This window comes from Pollicipes pollicipes, unplaced genomic scaffold, assembly GCF_011947565.3.
Source record: "Pollicipes pollicipes isolate AB1234 unplaced genomic scaffold, Ppol_2.1 Scaffold_4740;HRSCAF=5597_pilon_pilon_pilon, whole genome shotgun sequence".
In the NCBI taxonomy this organism is placed as follows: domain Eukaryota; kingdom Metazoa; phylum Arthropoda; class Thecostraca; order Pollicipedomorpha; family Pollicipedidae; genus Pollicipes; species Pollicipes pollicipes.
Window position 1 is genome coordinate 41091647 of NW_023596545.1, and position 19310 is coordinate 41110956.

Below are 19310 nucleotides of genomic sequence, written 5' to 3' on the forward strand. Positions count from 1 at the left end.
AGTTCGAATCGGGGCCGCGGCTGGTTTTTGTGCGTGCGACGGCCGCGGGCCGGCGACTGCGGAGAGCGGCGGCGCTGTCCGTCGAGCGGCCAGACGGACCTGAAATAGCCGCCAGTCCTGACCGAACGCCACTGAACGGAAGGAGTCCCGTCAGCGGACCCATCACCAGTCAGGGCCGGCCTCTCGTTCGCCGGACGTTTTTAATATTTGCCGTAGCAGCGGCGGCTGGCCGGCTGGCGGTCCATTCTCGGAACGGCCTCTCGTTAGAGGCGGGAAAGTCGTCTCAGCCAGCGCCGGCAGAGCAGTCGGCAAGCCGCCGCCCTGGCCAATTCTGTGCCTCACTTGGCCTCCGTCCAAGTTTTGATGAGGTCCGCGCGGTGACGGTGGATTCTCTGAGGAGATGGGATGTGATTGTTACCTTGTCTTTTCCCATGGGACGCTGTAGGTGTAGTGCTCAATTTTGCAGAATGATCCTCGCCGGCTCTGCCATTTCGAGTCCACGGTGTATGTATACTGATGCGTGCTCTCTGTCGTGATGTAATGCCTGCTGAACCAGGGTGGCCAAACTGATGGTCTTGGTCCTCGCCGTCTGGTTTCAGCTACATTGCTCATCCTCCCCGATGGCAGCGTTCATAAGGTGATTGAGTTCCACCACGGACCCAGGTAATCGGACATATTAATGACAACTGCAACACTTCAGCGGTCAAAAGCAAGATTCCCAAGTAAGGCGAGCACCTCCTACTCAAGGCAATCATTTACCTTCCTCCCTCCCCTGCACCATTGCTCATTTATGGCGATGGTGCAGGGGAGGGGATGGTGATGGTGCCGAGAAACCGATGTGGCTATTCTGCGGGGAATTAGACACGCGGCGACGACCAAATCCACCGCTCTGAAGCCCGAGCCTGGGACGATCATGCCAGAGGCCGCAGTATATGTCACTGGGACCCAGAGCCTTCCATCTCAAAAGGGCCTGGGACACGGGTACCCCGCAGCACTGCCCTGGCGACCCTTGCCTTTAGAGTCTGACACGGGCGCCCTAGAGCTAACCAAGTTTGACCCTCGGCCCGGGTGCAGCTGGAGTAAGTTGTACGGCCGGGACGCGGCACGCCTACGGAACGCGCTCCCGGAAAACCCCGGGACGCTGGGACTTCTCCGAGTCCGACATCGGCACCCGGGTCCGGGACCGCAAGCCCTCTCATCCGGCCAGGAGCAGTAATTCTCAATTTAAAATCCCGTCGGCGGCGTCGGCCGTCGGCGCCGCGCCGCCATCAGTCAGCATGTCAGATTTCATCCTCGGCTGGAGGGTCGAGTGCGGCGGCCGGCTATTTCGGCTCCGGGAGCCGCGGGATTGAAACTGATCACCGGGACCTGTCCGGCGCGTGACGGAGCAGCCGCAGCGGGAAGCTGAAGCCCCGACTGGCCGACCGGCTCCTCGGCGGCCGGGGAGGCGGCGCCCGTGCGCGGGCGACTCTCAGCTCGAGCGGTGTGTCGGGAAACGCGCCGAGCCGTGCTACCGTGACATGACCCGACGTCACCCGGCCTGATCCGACCCGATTTGTTCTGACCTAACCTGACCTGATCTGACATGACCTGACCTGAACTGAACTGACGTCGCAGGCTGGAGTGGGCGCAGGCGCACGATGCCGAGGCGCGGGCGATGGCGCAGGCGGGCCGCCGGTTCGCCCAGGACAGCCTGATGCCGCTCGACGTGTACTGCTACCACGCCGTGCTGTTCAAGGTGAGAGCACGACGCGGCGACGGCCACCGAGGCGGGAGGGATGAGACCGGCCCGGCGCCGGGGAGTCAGCGTCGTCGAGCGCATCGCGGCTTTCCCTGTTTCCGCCAGTGTGGCAACGCTTTTAGTCGGCAGGGCGAAGGCCGGGTCTGCAACGGGTGGTAGAGATGGGATGGGCGTCTTCATCGCCAACCGATGATTCGTCTTTTGGTAAGTCGAGCACGAACGTATGGTGCTTCTTATCAGCCGTCGTCGTAGATTACCCGTCACCGTTGGTCTTCCTGTAGCTCAGCAGCCCGAAAAGGGCCACTTCCCTTCCGCCTCATCGATCCTCGTGAGCCGTGAAAATGGATGACATTTCCCCCGTTACGATTGGGGTAATTCCTGGGAGGGAATCCAGCGGCGCCGGCTAAATTGATCTCGGCCATCTGCGAAACCGACGGCTGATTCCCGCACGGCGGTGTGGCAGCCACCCCGCCTGCCGCCCGAACAGACGTGAGACCGGCTGCCGCGGCGCCTGACCGTGGCGGCACGTGAAGGTCAGGTGAGGGTTGGCTGCTGGGTGGCGGGGTGACCGACATGTCACGAGAACCACTCTTCGGCGTGCCCTTGACACACTCCTTCCCGGCGGGCGGCTGGCCAATTCGGTTTCAAAATGGTCGTTAGTTTAACGGGCGTGTTCGACTTCTCGTTGGCGCGATGTCGTGTTTTTTATGTTGTGTTATGCGGTACCGTTTGAGCCGTATTTAAGCGTAGATTTAACCACAAATCGAGGGGGGGGATTACGACGTTTGCGCTTGGACTTTTAGAAGGGAGATGTTCATTGTATTGGGGGATCGATGTACCAACGCAAGGATTGAAGACCGTAGGCTCATCTCTTGTATACTATACAGCTTTCACTGCGCCCTTTTGGTTTGACATTGTTCACGTACTTATACGAATCGAGCGTACTGATAATGGTTGACGTACGTATGTATTTTCAGCTTTACCCAGACCTTTAGCTTTTCGTTGTAATAATGTTCCGAAATTTTGACACTGGGATGTACATCTTGTAAAGCGAGTATACCTAATAAGGCGCGTAAAGGTATTTTGATTTCAGGGTTTTTGGTCAGTAGCGGTTAGGCGTAAAGTAAGTTTGAAAGCTTGCAATCGTCTTGCTTATGACCCTTCCGTGTAAACAGCTGTCTTTTATAACCAAAATATTCGTTCATTTTAAAATAAACAAGTTTAAAACTTTTGGCCCAATCTTGTTTGCCCATGAGGTTGTGTCAAATGAGGGTAAAACACTCGTCTCTGTTGCTTCCATGTCTACCTTAGTAAAGTCGTCTCAGGTTCAAGCATACGCGCCCACCTTGATCTTGGATGACCTTGAATATAGATGACATTTGGTTGGTTTTATATTTAGGTGCACCGGAAGCAAAAGAAACCCTACTGTAAAAGATGAGCGAACATCACAACGGCCGATTTAAAGCGCAACAATCAAGAATCCAATCCAACCAAGAATCTTGAATGACATTTAACACGCGCTGGGGTGGCGGTCAGTTTAATCCCGAAGTTTTTTACGGCATAGTTTCCGAGCGGCGCGGTGTACCCCGCCGAACATTGCATAACTGTAGGCAATTGACTAGCGGATCTTTTTGTACGGTCGCTGACCTTTTGAAGGTTTAAGCCAGGTCGTAGCTTTCAGCAAAGCTATTTTCAGACGAAAACGTACGAAGCCATCAAACGAAGCCGTATGTCTCTGAGATAATTTTCTAGGTAATGCAGCAACTGCATTTCTAATCATGAGAAATTCCAATCACCAAAGGTGAGGTGCGAACGTCGAAACTGAGGTCTAAATCAACTTGCTTTTTTAACCTAGAGCTTGCTGTATGGGACTGTTTCTGGTGTTCAGTTCAAATTTATTGACAACGAAGGCGCAGCAGACATGTTACACTGACTTTTCCAGGTAAGAGCAGGTCACTGACATAACAATCTCGTCGGATTTTGGATCATCATAACCCTCTTAAGGTCAAACAAAGTCACTTACAAAATGAACACCAGTGCTCTTTAAATTAGAACAAATATCTGGGTTCATGGTGGCTGCATAAGTAAGTCTGGGGTCGTTTCGGACACAAATGTGGAGTTGGGCCTCGTTTGACCCGAAGTATTGTATTGTAAAGTACTGTATTTGACCCGAAGGTCATGACCTAGGTACTTCAAATTTTTACGGAAGTGAGTTCACGTACGGTCTAATCGACCCCAGGAATTTGGTACATTTAGCTTTCTTATTGTTGAGATCTTAGGGTCGAATTCACCCCCTTGCCTCTCCTACCGGAGCGAAGTCAACCGGCCACCCAGCCGCTTGTTAAATCACAGTTAGCGGCCATTTCGGTTCGTGAAGTAGCTGTTCGGGGTAAATTTTGTGTTAACTTGAGTATTTGACCTAATGTAACCTTGACGTTAAGTTGATCTTTGCAGGGACAAGGTCACTACTAGCGCTCGAAATATGACTTGCCACGCCGTCAGCAACATGAGAGAAGACAGCACCGTGCGTGCGGTGCCCAACATTTCCGGCGCGACTGATGCTCTCGATACGTGCGTCGCACAGGCTTCTAAGAACGCGGTCTCATCTCAGTGGTCTGACGCGATAGAAACTTAAGCCAGATATGTCAGAAATATTTTGATCTCAGCGGTCTGACACGAAAGAAGCCTAGGCCAGATCTGTTGGAAAATACTTTCAAACTTGTGGCCCTAATTTCACCGTGGTCCGCTGCGTGATCCGGAATATGCCCCCAATAAAGCTAAAAGGTGCCGCCGCCATCGACGCCGGCGGGAGTTAATAAACACCTCCGCCAGTGGGCGACGATGGACGTCAGGTGGGACTGGGTATGGAAGTGTATGGGGTCAACCATATGTACCAGTATCATTTTTAGGGTGCATTTTTGTTCAGATTTGACGTTAGTATGAGACTTTGTCGGGAGATATTCTGACAGGATGTGGCTGGCTGTCATCAACAGCGGTCGGCGTGGCGCGCGCAGGCGAACAACTACTTTATTAATCTGATGACTTGAGTGCCATGGAAGTGCACGCTACTTTTCGAGATGCGACAAGTGCGGTAGGCGCTCGGAATCCTCATAGTATTATTATAGTCCTTCGTCGATTAAACATTTCTAGTTTGAAATGTGCTTTCCACCCTCCACCACGGACATTTTCTAAGTACAGAAATTTTTGATTGGCTAGGTGTAATTGGCTCAGCCAAATGAACGGGAGGTCCCATGACGTGGCCGTTTTACTGGCACGCTGATAACAAATGAAGGTGTAACTTTGTGGCCCTCAACAGTGCGCATCGGAAACCATTTTCAAATACCGCTCAACGCTCGACTGAAGCATCGCCTTCAACTTCACTTTAAAACAAATAGATGTAAGACAAAGATAATGCACGTGACGTTGGAGCTACCTCTGACTCTGAACGCGGCGGTGTCGCGGTGATGAGGCTCTGGCTCCGGTGCCGGCGGCCCGGCAGGATCCTGCTGGAGGTGGCGGCCGGGCCGCGTCACGCAGGCCTGTTTACAGAGGCGTGACAGCGCGTGGGTGGGTGAGGGATCGCGTAAACAACGCCCACGACTCGTGGATGCTGTTTGGCACGCTGACCCTGCGCCGGACGTTGCCATAGGGAGGGGGTGTGGAGACGGTATGAGGGGGGGGGGACAGTAATCTTTGCGAAAATTCATTTGATTTTTTTGTCATTTTATTGGACATTCTCTACACGGGGGCCGCTTCACCCACGAGGTTGAGACATGCCGAAGTGTGGCGTTTGAAAGACAGGCTTGCAATCACGACACCAATATTTTGACATGAAATAACCCTCCCCTTGATTCACCGTGTTTCATACCACCGACTGAGAAGGGGGAAGGGGTTGATGCGACCTCCTGACATTTCCAAACTAATACAGATAGAGCCTGGCATAAAGCACCAGTAGTTCGTAACGAGATATCGCGATTGGTTGGAGTTTTATGCCGTTAGAGCAATAATTAGCCCAATTACGGCAAGTCTTATCTTGAATTTTCAAGGAATCGCACGTTTTCAGATATATATCTCATGCCTACGATACCATGCCTTATGGCGGCACGAGTCCTAAACAGGCGTGCTCCTTGTTCAGTTCTGAGTGCAGTGTGTAATTTGTATGTGTTTTGAACATAAGTTTAGGATGTATGGCCCCGTTAATTAGCAAAGTCGGCCCGCCGCGCGCGTTCCTCGGCATGGTCATTTGCCACCCGCGAATATTAAGTTACGACTAGCTCAATTACGTATCATCGTGCTAGGAATATTTTGAATTCCTTTACACTGGCGTTATTAATCAGCAAGAACCGCGTTGGAGCCTAACCCATCTTTCTGAGCGATTGAAAGTGACCGTATCTTACCTTGTGACCATGTCCTGCCGTGCAGACACGAGACAGACAGCTTGGGAGCACACCTCTTGGCAAAGCGCGGTTGAAGCCGCCCTAAAACCCATGTTAACGTGAAAACCCCTCCAAGCTGCGCAGGCCCTGAAAGCGGGCCCGGCTGCACCAGCTGTGCATTTCTCACTATGTGTTTGTAATTGTTCGTTAGTTTTCACCTTCCGGGTCATCGCGGTGTGCTATCTATCGCAGCCGGCTTTGCACTGAGCCGTCATGGATCGTCCCATCATTATGGAACCGAGCTTGTCGTGCGGGACGTCCCAGCGTGTGGTAAGGTCACGGCTCCCCCTCCCCTCCCCCATTCTGCTGTCGTGACGACCCGTGCCGTGCCGCAGGAGTGGAGCTGGCGGCTGCAGAGGCCGGTGAAGGTGCGGGATCAGATGGAGCGGGTGGATCCGCCGGACCACAACCGGCGCTTCGGCGACTGCCAGTGTCACCGCGCGCGGCACAGGGATGAGCTGTGAGCGGGCCGGACGCGAGCTGTGAGCGGGCTGGACGCGAGCTGTGAGCGGGCCGAACGCGAGCAGTAAGCGGGTCGGACGCGAGCTGTGAGCGGGCCGAACGCGAGCAGTAAGCGGATCGGACGCGAGCTGTGAGCGGGCCGGACGCGAGCTGTGAACCGGTCAGACGCGGCAGCCGCGCCGGCCGCAGGCGACCGGCCATCCGTGGGCGGCGGGGCTGAACCGACCTGACCTGACGTAACATTAAGATGGTCGAGGTCGCCTGCCCGGCTGACGGCTGGCATCAGTCGCCCTGAACTGACCCGAGGAAGACCGCGGGCGGCAGCGGGGTTAGCTCCCCGCCGCGCCCGGCCCCGGCTGCAGGCGCCACACCCGCTGGGAGTGAGGCACCGCCGGGGGCTACGCCGACCGGTGCCGCTCGGGCGCTCCAGGCGCCACACCCGCTGGGAGTGAGGCACCGCCGGGGGCTACGCCGACCGGTGCCGCTCGGGCGCTCCAGGCAGCACATCCACTGGGAGTGAGGCACTGCCGGGGGCTACGCCGACCGGTGCCGGTCGGGGGTTCCAGGCGCCACATCCACTGGGAGTGAGGCACCACCGGGGGCTACGCCGACCGGTGCCGGTCGGGCGCTCCAGGCGCCACATCCGCTGGGAGTGAGGTACTGCCGGGGGCTACGCCGACCAGTGCCGCTCGGACGAAGGCGGGCCCCTCGAACAGAGCCGGACCGCGTCGGTCGAGGTAGCCGTGTTCGGCGGGCGCTGTCAGCGCCGTCAGCCGGCTCCTGGCACCCCCTCAGTGCGGACCGCGTACCGCCGAGGCGGAGCCTTGACAGCTGCAGGTGCTGAGGTCCAAGTCCAGCCCACGGTCATGTCTTGCCTGCTGTATGTGCGCTCGTGTATTGATGAGAGGGGCCTGCAGAGTCTGCCGTTGCGCAGCTGAGATGACGTGTGCAGGGCGGTGACGGCTTGGCAGTGGTCTTGATTCGGAGGCGGGCAGCGGACCAACCGACATGCCGCGGGCCTGCCGCTAATGGTCTGGAAGCCGGCTGGTAGCGTATGTCTGTCTGATAGCGAATGTTGTCGAAGATATGTGCATCGCGGTTGTTCCGTTGAATTCGTATGTCGTGAATCTCCACATGATCATCACTCCGTTTTGTGACACTCCGTTGATATTTTTGTATTTGTTAGCATGTAAACCACGTGTGCTCGTAACACACAGTAAAATCCGAACGACTTCGTATGAGCCTGAAAACGCGCGCCATTTTGCCGACTGATTGAGACGAGGCATCGTTGCTGCAGAGGGGATCATTGTTCGACTATTGCTCCTGCCTGGTGTGCCAGTGTACACACCAGACGAGGACAATAGCCAGCACAGTCCGTAGTGTCCATCGCTCCCAGCCCACCTCCAGTTCCCGAGCCTCCTGGACAGAGAGATCGTTAGGGCGGCGTTGAGCTCAGCGTCGGCCCCGCTCGACGCCTCCGGGCCCGCCGCGGTCGTGTCCGCCCCGCGGCCGCTCGCCGACCGGGTCTAATGTGGCCGTCTCGCGCGACCGACACCGCTCCGACCGACGTCGCCGGCCCGCCGCGCTCAGCCACGCTGCCAGGGTGCCGACGACGGCACGTGAGGCTCCAGGAAGCCGCCGGCGGTTGTTACGGGGCCTGCGGGGCGTCCTTCGGACCGTGTGGACCCCCAGGGCGCCTGAAGCATTATGCGTCTCTGTCCTGGCGCGAGCACTAATGGACGCGGAGTAATCTAATTGTGAGTTGTAGGGTGTTCATGTGGACGCGGATGCTCGGACGGCTGCTCGATGGGGTCACGCTGGTTGAGGCGAATGTTTCAACGAGAAAAAGCATGGGAATGTCAAGGTCAAGAGGCTGACGTCGACGCCTCATGCGGCCTTGAACCCTGCGGTATATCAAACCGTAAACCTGATGTGGTAATGCTGATGTGGATGATTTTTCCGCCTGATGCGAGCAAGGCAATCCGTAAGCTCCCTGCGTTTCGGCGCTGTTTCCTTCGCTGTTGCTTGCGTAGGTTTAAAATTCATATGCTGGCATTTACTGACCTTCAACATGCAATGAGGTACCGGGTAAACCACGATATTTAGAAAACATCGGTTATATGTGAAACCCCCAACAATATAACCAATGTTTGCTTGCTAATCGTTTAACCAGTACCTCCCCGTATGCTGAATGTCCATCATTGTGGGCATAATAGCTTCAAAGCCATGATTTATCGGCCGTTATCTTCAGGGCTCCTACGTGAGACCTGGGTCTTGTAACGTCACTGCCGCCACCGACTGCCGCCCAGGTCAGCCCGTGCCCCGCCGGAGCCCACGGCGGATCCATGGAGCTGTCGGTCACAGCCTCGCGCCATGTTGGTCTCCTTCTGTCCAAATGGCGTCCGTGTCCTCCGCGTGCTGAAAGGCCACTGCTTCGCCATCACCGGCGGCGAAGAGCGCACCGGGGGGGGGGGGGGGGGGGGAGAGGCGTCCTGGGCTGCATGAGAGCGGTGGGGGAGCCTCCCACTCCATGCCACTCCACCGCAGGCTAGGAATCTCCTCCCCCCCACCCTCAGCATCAGCTGATTGCTGATGTGGGTGCAGCCATTACCACCGGAGCGCAAAATGATCGTTCTCATGGTGCTTGGAAAGTTGTTGACGTTTGAAAGAGCGAAATTTTGGCTGTTTCGCCAGTTATGACGGTTGTATTTTGCTATGCGTTGTTAAGTACGAGCATTCCCGTGATGGAGAGCAGCGGTGTCGCCTGTCGAAGGTATTGATTACTAATGCGCCACTCAGTGTTACACACATTCTTTTTATAGCCGAGCACTCTCTTTTCCTTCTCGTTTTGTTGCACTAAAAGTTCATGTATAAGTCTCTCGGAAATGAGTCTATCGGCGAGGCTCTGGCGTTCAACTCGGGAATGGTCAGAACGAGAAGCGGCGGCTCTTATGGGTTGCGCTGCCAAATACTTACCAAATACTATTCCCCAGGGAGACCAGTCTTATGTGCGCTCGTGCCTCATCGCGGCGTCCCAGTGGACTGATATTCCAACAGCACATAATCAGATAATCGCAAGCCTGTCTCTGACGAGATTTCCGTAGTGCAGAGATAATTATGTTATTTTGTGCACTTATTACATGCGGATCCATCGTGGACCGCTCCTTCGCCGGTGAGGTGAGACTCTGGTGCCGGACTGCTGCTCCCTCCATTGGCGAGTGAGACTCTGGTGCCGGACTGCTGCTCCCTCCTTCGGTGAGGTGAGACTCTGGTGCCTGACTACCGCTCCCTCCTCGGTGAGGTGGTGAAACTCTGCTGCCGGACCGCGCTCCCTCTTCGGGGGGTGAGACTCTGGTGCCGGACTACCGCTCCCTCACTGGTGAGGTAAGACTCTGGGCCTGAACGCACCCCCCACTGGTGAGGTGAGACTCTGGTACCTGACTACCGCTCCCTCCACTGGTGAGGTGAGACTCTGCTGCCGGACTGCTGCTCCCTCCTCCGGTGGGGTGAGACTCTGGTGCCGGACTACCGCTCCCTCCTCCGGTGAGGTGAGACTCTGGTGTCGGACTACCGCTCCCTCCACTGGCGACGTAAGACTCTGGTGCCTGACTGCCGATTCTCCGCCGGTGAGGCGAGCCTTTGGTGGTGAGGTGAGCCTCTGGTGTCGTTGCCCCTCCGCCGTCGCTGTCAGCCGGCTGGTCCGGTGGGCCCGGCCCGATGATCTGAGTTGGATGTCGTCCGCCCCCCCCCCCTCCCTGGAATAAGGATGCCTTCGTGCAGGGAATATATTCAAGGCGAGTTATTCCCCGCGGGTGCATTGGGCCTGGCCGGCTTCAAAGGCATGACGGTACGTGTTGACTTCGGAAACAGATTCACCCACGGGATATTGTCGGATACAAAATTGACCAGCACCAAGGAATACGCCCCTGACTGCTACATTTAAAGCAGTGTTAATGAGTTGAAAACGAATAATTCCTCTTTGCATTAGGAGCGTTGCTTGTTGCATTCTGGGCCCCTCTGTCGCAGCTCCCAATTGTTGCGCGTTGAAAGGCTTAGCCCGGTCGGGGGAGCGGTCGCATCACAAGTGTAAGATGGAAGTTCAAGCCTGGCTCCGGGCCAAGGGTTTCAGGGTCCACCGCGGGGAGCAGCGCGGGGATTTCGACGCTCAATGACGTGAGCTGTTGAATGCGTCGTCAAACCCCCATAGGCGAGGTTGACTGGCGAGGCGCCGCGCGTGTTTGCAATGGCTTTCCCTCCTTGTGCTTCGAACGTAAATGTACGGCTAACGTCGATAGCCTGAAGCTTAGACGATATTTTGACACCATGCAACGGAAACATAGCTTATAACCAATGGCCAAATCTGACATTAAACCTGATGTCCGTGGTTAGACACTACGTTCAGGACAACAAACAATGCCAGGGACCGCTAACCAAGATTCTGCCGCACGGTGGACAATACAATGGCTTGGTAATTACGGCTGTTATGTAGGCTCTCACCACAGTGTGTTTATACAGACTGTGGTATTTTGCTTTATACAAGGTCATGCCAGCTTCGATATCAATACTTGGAATCACGTACACAGACACACCTGTATGTTTTTTTTCTGGACAAAACATTAAATTAGTTAAAGACATCAGCTTGTCCATCAAAAATAGTTTGCTATTGCATTGCTTCTCACCCCAGAACCCATCCAAACTTCTCGGGTGGCGAATTAGCACTGTCGCTCGTCCGAGAACAAGATGGCCTGTGCGTTCCTTGCGTGGACTCAATGGAATACTTGGAATTATAGAAACATCACACATAGTGTTCCAAAGCGGGATTGTATGCCACTTAAATCTGTCGCAGTTTCTTCAGCATTCAATATCGCATGCGACAACTAGTGAAACGAATCACGTCATACATATTGCTCAAGTGAATAACACACCACCTCCGGGCATCGCACGTCTGTGGAAAGACAGGCCACTGCCTGCTGTGCCCTCCCCCGTCCCTCTCGGATAGGCACCTCGAGCCTGAACTGAAACTGAAACGGACGGGCACCGACTGTGCTTCCGAAGAGTCACTAAACTGAGGCGTACCAACGTTGATCCGCATCCACCATTATTCATTGGAGGTTTGAAACGTGCGATCATGAAACTACCAAGACGCCACTGTAAAGTCGGTGTATGCAGTCTGTGCTTCGTTAGGGGGTGACCACGTCTTCATCCTCAACGTTTTATTTTTACTGATGTCAGATAAAACCAGCATGGTTGTGGGCCCCTGGCGAATACACATCTGAACCCGAACCTGAACCGGACAGGGAATCCTTGACGAATACACATCTGAACCCGAACCTGAATCGGACGGACTGTCTGCAGCAGACGACAACACGTCCAGTGGCGGCTGCCGCTCCCGGAGTGGCCTGATGACCTGATCACTCCAGCTGGAGTGGCTGGAGTGGCTGGGTACCCGCAGACCGCTGTTGACCCACGCTGGGCCGGAACGGTGGACGGTAGGGAAACAATTACGTGCGGTCACCGAGGATCGACACCGAATGGCGATCGCAACGAGTGCAGGGAAGAGCAGTGACCCGATGACGGCCTTTTTGGCTCTGTATGGCGGAGCAGCTATGACATCTTCGGCTGTGCTTTGAGCGGGAAGAAAGAAAGGAATTTCTTAACATGCCTTTCCCCTCTACCAGCGGCATTCAGATCTCTAAGGCCCTTTCACTGCTATTAATAAGCATTGGTATTTCTTTGGCTGTGTAGCGAAACTATGAAATCCGCGGTAGTATGTGAAACGTTCCATGTAACTTACTATCAGACACGCAAGGGGTTTTCTCGTGGCGCGCCTCAGTCCTGTCTCAGTCGTTGACATGTGCTGGCTTCCGGATCAAGACAGCAGGGCGCGAGGCTCTGCGCAGCGACCACGGCCGGTCCTGCAACGGCAAGCAGCCCAGGACACTGAGGCCCCGACGGTCGCAGCCCTGTGGTGCGGCGAGGGAAAACTGCGTGTCGGCCCGCGAGACACCCCTCGTGTCGGCCCGCGAGGGAAAACTGCGACACGGACGTCTGGAGCTGGTGCGTCCGTTGACAATGCCAGCAGATACCTCATTCGTCGCCTGATTTATACCTTCAATGGCTGGACGGTTCGGCGGTTTCGCTCAGCGGGCTACACAATCGCAGGTCACGCGTTCGACTCGGCTCGAGCCGCCACATTCCGTGCAGAGAGTTGTTGGCTCCTGCACTCCGAGTTTATTGACGTGATAGGTGAGTGTGTCACTGGTGAGTGGCGATCGTGACGGGTCACTTTGCTGCTGAGGTCCACCTCGAAACCGAAGATATGCTTGTATGCAGCATACCATCAAATTGTGAAAGACTAGCGACGGCGGTGGCTGCGGTGACCGTGATGGCCGTGATGATGGTCGTCATCATGATCATCGTGATCATCATGATCATCATGGCGGTCGTGGTGGCCACTCTTGCTGATGCCCGGCGTGGCCAGAGCCTTGAAGAGTTCCGAGTGATCAGGGAACTTGGCCTCCATGTCCTTGAGCGAAAACTCATTGTGTCCCTCCATCGTCCAACCTGCAATGAAGAGAAATTGACAGCTGTGGTCTACGCGTAGCCTGTCCACTAATAAATATGTGCAGTAACAAATTTGGGTAAGGAATGTTTCAATAGCTTAATGGTCTAGCCATTTTAGTTGCACGTTTCTTTTTCAAATTGCTCGAACGGCACCGCGTATAGATGCAGTCATTTACAGATGACTTAAATAGCAAAAGAGAACAATATTCATTAATTGTGGTGCATGTTCCGTGTGCAATTTTGTCTTAATGTCACGCACGTCAAATTCAACAAGGCAATGTCGGCCTTAACTTGTACTGGGACCTAAAGTCATGCACAAACTGTGGTTTAACCCACAAGGCATGGATTTCTATCTCCAGTGCGAAAAAAACCACTTACCTGGGATGGCGATGTAGGAGAGGAAGGCGAAGGTCTTATCCGAGGTAGACTCGACCGTGCAGAAGGTGGACTTGGGGATGACAACGGCGAACTTAGCGCCGTCGTAGTCCAGAGGATTGCCGAGCACGGCCTCCTTGTGGGCTCCTCCATCCGTTAACATGTGGATCTGGAACGCGATGGCGTGATCAGGTTAAGTCGCGAAGCAACGACAGCGGCACTGCGCTAATTAAGCAGTATAAGCAAATAATATAGGCTTTGAGTTATTTCCACCATATTGCCCTTACTACAGGGGCTATTTAGGCTCGTGAGCACAAGTGTTCCAATCACTCCTTCGATGAAGATTTAATGAAAACAGGTCTCGTTTCTGGGACCATCAAACGCATTCACCACTGAAAGAGCTGTCAATTCTTGCTGATATCAGAGACTATTCATACTTACACCAGAGACCCTTCCTACTTATATCTGAGACTATTCCTACTTTTGTGTTTGCGGGCTCACCATGACCCCAGATGTGAATAGAGGCGCCATGCGTGTTGCGGATTAAGAGTTCACTTAAAATGCTGAAGCGCTCCCCATAAATATGCGAGATTTCCACCTCTCTGGTTCGAGCATTTGTTTCCGTGCACCGGCGTCGGCAATGTCTGTGGGGAAAGCGCAGGCTTCTCCGTCTGACCCTGTCGTCTGTCTTACCTTGAGGGCCGCCCCATGGTGCCAGGTGACCATGACGTCGGAGACGGTGTTCTGGACCCACATTCCGATGCCGTTGAAGCCCTTCACCTCAGGTGAGATGATGCTGTAGATTTGAGAGAAGGTGTTCCTGTCGGTGCCGTCGAAGGTCGCTTTCCACTGAGGGAGGGTGGGGCAAGGTGTGCTCCGGTCAGTGGGTGAAAGAGCGGTACGCTTGATCCAGAAACGACACGGGTCCAAACTCACACGGGCGCAGTGCACTGTTAGACAGGTAAAAGAAAACATGAAGAACGTGGTGAAAGTAAGCATTTGGGAATTTTAAAGTTCCGAAACTTCCGGTGCCTTATTCCCGCTCTGGAAAGCCAGCACTGCAACTGGCACGCCGACGCTAGTACGACATCATCCAGCTACCCCCCCCCCCCCCTCCCCGCTCAGCCCAGCCGGGCGCCTGCCACGTCACACCGGAGGGACGTCGTCACCGACCCCAGCTGCTCACCGCCGAACGGATGGGGATGCTCCCCATCATGTCGCGCCTCCACCTGACGTCCAGCGCGTCCTGCAGCTTGATCTGCTCTGGCTGCGTCATGGTCAGGAAACGGCGGTACAGGTAGCCTAGGCCGATAGCCAGCTTGGCCGTGGAGGGTGCCTTGCCCTCTCCGCCTTCCTCGCCGGCGGCGACCAGCGCGCACGCGCACAGCACGGCCAGAAGCTTCATGATGATGAGTGACGCCCGCCTCGCCCGCGGACCTTATATACAGCCGCCGGCGCGCCCTTCGCCCCGGCGCTGGGGGGCTGCTGTCTGTTAGAGGTCGGCTGGCCGTCAACGGCGCCTGGTAACGCAGACGCAGAGGGCCACGAGTACGGATGGGTCTGGGTGGTAGCGGGCGGGGCCGCGCGCCACATTTGCCGCCGCGCTGGCGGCGTACTCCACCGATCCCCTTGCCATCTGCTGCGCCGATGGAAAGCTACCGGGCTGGCATTTGGGCCCTCCCGGGCAGAGGCCTCGGGCGGAAGGAAAATCTTTGACCGAGCGCTCCGTTTGGAGGAACTTTACCGTCTAAGGAAATATTTTTAGAGAAGAAAGAAAGTTTGCCACAGACGGTCATTGTTCTTTACTCCATTGCTGTCGTCATTGTTCTTTACCCCATTACAGTTTGCTACGTCTTGCCCGGGATACTCCGCAAAGAAAGGATGTGACGTTTGTTCGGATAACCTTACGAGATGTACAAACTGCAAATTACCGCATAAAACGATAGCATCATTCATGAAGCTGAATTGCTTTCTTGAACTGAAATTGGACCGTCAGCATGGGTTCAGCTAGATTGGTTGTGCTTATAACCATAATCGAATGCTTGCGGACATTCGGTTTCATGGTTGGCTTCGGGTTGTGGTAATTTAGAAATTTGTGCTTCGATGTCAGGAAAATATGCATATAGTGTATTTTGCAAATCACAAATTTCATACAACTGGCAGCTCTTTGCTCACAGAAGTCTCTCAGAACTTGCGTTTGATTTGACACAGGTTACGGACATGCTGCCTTCTCCGCTCTATTGCTGTGAATGGCCGCATTTTGGGTCACCTACCACTTACCACTTATATCACTTAAGTAACCAATCAATCAGACACTTCCGAAACGTTCATAGCATGGTTTACGTCCCACATCAGTGACGTATGTAGAAGTGCACGGCACATACACGTGCAACGTACCCCAAAAATAAAAGCCCGCTTAAAGGCGCCGTTGCCATGACGTGCATCTTTCTGTCTTCAGCCAGTCTGATCTTAAAAACGGCCAAGCTCGGGAAATATGTCACATGTGCGGACCCTGTTCCACACGCACGCTACACCACTCCAGACAAGCATCAACCAAGCTCTCCGCATTCGCGCGATATTGTGGTGAATCTTAACGACTGCGCTTGTGTAACGGCGGAATGTATCGCAGCGGCTGGTGATTGGCTGACACTGCAGCTGAGGGCGCTACGGGCATGCATTCTTATGTGTATGGATTACTGGCCATGTTGGTGTCAAAAGACAGATCATGTCGCTGTCACAGGCGCAATATAATCGACGTGTTATCTGAATTGCCGTACCGTCATTTCTGGACGGAGTATTTGGGTAACAATGCGTGAGAATGCATTTCTTAGGTCAATGATCCAAACATCCGTACAGTTAAACAAACTGCTAAGGCCCACACCAGCCTGGGAAGATTTAAAGCTGCTTGTGAGATTAACTCCACTCGCCTGACGTTCTCGCTCGTTAGTTACGCTCAAATTGGATAAAGCAATCACATGGACGAGTTAAGTCAGTACCGGTGTGGAGTAGGCGTGCCTCTTGGGTGCACTAGATAGCGCCCTGCCGTGACTTGCGCTGGAAGGGGAAGCGGGAATATGGGAAGTACAAACAATCATGTACCTGGTAACAATCACCTACCACGGACCACGCCGTTTAGTTGGGTACCTGTTCTCATTTTAAATGGATCGATGCGGCAGTGACGGCATGACTGTCATAATTATTCGCTGCCGAGTCACCGAACGGCGACCCATTTCAGCGACACGACTGCAACTCGTTCAAGTTGGGGTGGAGAAACTTAATCGGAAATGAGTAGGTGTTTCATGTACCGAGATGAACTGGTTCAACGAAGATATCAAACAGTGATTGGTATACATTATGAAAATGTTAGGCTGGCTAGGCAGGGATCACCGTCACAATTCCACAGAAATGTTGGATCCGGACATACACCTGTGTCGCGCACGTAGCAAATGTACACCTACTACTGCATATACGGGATCCTGTCGTTGTGCTGGCCCTAAACTCCGCCGCCGTCGGCAATGCCAACTCTCAGCTCCGCCGCCACCGTCGACAATGCTGGCCCTCAGCTCCGCCACCGGCAATGCTGCCCTCAGCTCGCCACCGTCGACAATGCTGGCCTCAGCTCCGCCACCGTCGGCAATGCTGCCCTCAGCTCCGCCACCGTCGACAATGCTGGCCCTCAGCTCCGCCACCGTCGACATGCTGCCCTCAGCTCCGCGACCGTCGGCAATGCTGCCCTCAGCTCCGACCGTCGACCGTGCTGGCCTCAGCTCCGCCACCGTGACAGTGCTGCCCTCAGCTCGACCGTCGGCAATGCTGCCCTCAGCTCCGCCTACGTCGACAATGCTGGCCCTCAGATCCGCCACCGTCGACAGTGCTGCCCTCAGCTCTGCGACCGCTGGCAATGCTGTCCTCAGCTCCACCACCGTCGGCAATGCTGACCCTCAGCTCCACCACCGTCGGCAATGCTGCCCTCAGCTCCGCCACTGTCTGCAATGCTGTCCTCAGCTCCACCACCGTCGGCAATGCTGGCTCTCATCTCCGCCACCGTCGGCAATGCTGGCCCTCAGCTCCACCGCCGTCGACAATGCTGATCCTCAGCTCCACCACCGTCGGCAATGCTGGCGCTCAGCTCCGCCACCGCCGACAATGCAGGCCACGCCCCCGGGCGTCCCGGCGTCATGGCTATGGGAGCGCAACTCATCCCACACCTCTCCAGAAGCTGGCGTTGCTGCTCACCGCTCACACGAGACGTAAATGCCCTCCAAATGGCTTGATGCTTGTTTCAGTGGTGATTGAAAAGCTGCTGACGCTTGAAAAGTAGGAGTTTGCCTTCAGGGTTGTCCATGACAAATCGATCGGGAATTAGTGCATTGCAGTACGACATCCCTTCACCTTTGACGAAGATTTGTGTAAGGGATGATTATACGATCTTAACACGATTCTGCAAGTGCTACAGTCGCACAGGTTACCAATAAGGTACCAAGAGCAAATAAAATGACGCGATGACGTTATCAGTCCTGTTTGTCAACTTGCTCCCGTGAAAACAATTTGCGGAGACCTAGTTCGAACTTTGATCTTAATTTCCGAAAATGCACAGTGCCTTAGATTTCCATTAAGATAATATGTAGTTGAAAACCAATTTATTGCCGTTCAGACCAAACACACACTGATCAAGTCCCTTCTAGATCGTACGGAAATCAAATTGGAATATTGTCGGATCACGTGCGGTGGCACGCCACAACCCAATTGTTCTGCATGGGGTGGCCGGGCAGATAGGCTCACTCCGTCGTTCCTTGTGACCGCGGCCTCGAAATCACTCAGTTCGATCTCGGGACCTGTCATTTAGACATTCTTCCGGGATTTCAGAACAAGGTCTGAATGACGCATGTGTGCTCATCGACGACGTTTCATGTCATGTCATTTCACTGGGGCTTTATGACGCGCCCAGCTGGTGAAGCTATATGGCGTCGCCTGCCTCTTACCATGGCATGAAAGGCGGGCACCGCTGGAATCGAACCCCGTACCCCTGGTTTCCCAGACGTGCAGTGGGCAACGCAGACGCGTTAGCCACTACAATACCGGCACCCCATCGACGACGTTTCTGTCGGCCTTGATGAGTAGCGTAGATGGCAACGTGGGGTACTTCGAGTCATCACATTACATCAATAGCCATCATTTTAAGTGGAGTGGGAGTTCAATATAAAGAGAAAAAAGCAACTGGTCTGAAATGACATTAGTTCGTCCAATCTGACATTCAGCTCGAACAAAGTCGTCCTGTGGGCTGGCCCAGAATATCTGGGACCGGGCACATGCAATTCGACACAGCACAAATCTGATGCGACGCTGGCTCCGAGTAAATCTGGTGATAATGGAGCAAAGTCTAAATTGGTACCATTTTTTTTCAAAAAAGTATTTCAAAAAACTTTGACGAGAAGGAAAATGTGTCCTTGGAAGTTAGAAAAATGAACCCCTGCGGTTTTGCCCCTCTCAGCAACAGCTGCCAGGAAATGCTCAATAAGAGTAGTTGGAAGACATTGGAAATTTTGTCGAAAAAGTTAGTTGTGGTAGCAGGAAAGGAACAAAGAAAGTGCATGCGCGTCGTAGCGATATTATGATGAGTGTGATGTAAGTCATTTGCCATCATCACAAACAAGACTTGTTAACTTGTTAAACTCCTACAAATATGCGGATTTTCTGTGCCAAGGTGAAGACGTGTGCAAAGCCATTTGACC

General features: G+C 54.2%; 2 protein-coding genes across 2 annotated transcripts in view; one reads left to right on the forward strand and one right to left on the reverse strand.

Annotated features, from left to right (window-relative positions):
* The window catches only part of LOC119098633 (protein O-glucosyltransferase 2), a 53998-nt gene extending 46131 nt beyond the window's left edge, over positions 1-7867 (forward strand). Inside the window, exon 10 of the transcript XR_005094275.1 lies at positions 7377-7867. The gene's annotated coding sequence lies outside the window, so the exon portion shown is untranslated. The remainder of the gene's footprint in view (positions 1-7376) is intronic.
* A 4988-nt stretch (positions 7868-12855) lies between these two features.
* Positions 12856-14987, reverse strand: LOC119098796 (uncharacterized). Its single transcript, XM_037221837.1, has 4 exons — positions 14765-14987; positions 14272-14427; positions 13582-13747; positions 12856-13203 (listed from the first exon to the last, which is right to left on the reverse strand). The coding sequence occupies exons 1-4, from the start codon at positions 14981-14983 to the stop codon at positions 12995-12997; spliced, it is 750 nt and encodes a 249-aa protein (XP_037077732.1). The 5' UTR covers positions 14984-14987; the 3' UTR covers positions 12856-12994.
* Positions 14988-19310: the final 4323 nt, after the last annotated feature.

What these genes read in the sequence shown, in the direction of transcription:
- LOC119098796 (XM_037221837.1), bottom strand. Translation starts at nt 14,983, where the DNA reads ATGAAGCTTCTGGCCGTGCTGTGCGCGTGCGCGCTGGTCGCCGCCGGC. An exon ending in ACCATGGGGCGGCCCTCAAG is followed by an intron (nt 13,748 to 14,271) that starts GTAAGACAGACG and finishes ATCGCGTTCCAG; the next exon opens with ATCCACATGTTAACGGATGG. An exon ending in CTCCTACATCGCCATCCCAG is followed by an intron (nt 13,204 to 13,581) that starts GTAAGTGGTTTT and finishes TCTTCATTGCAG; the next exon opens with GTTGGACGATGGAGGGACAC.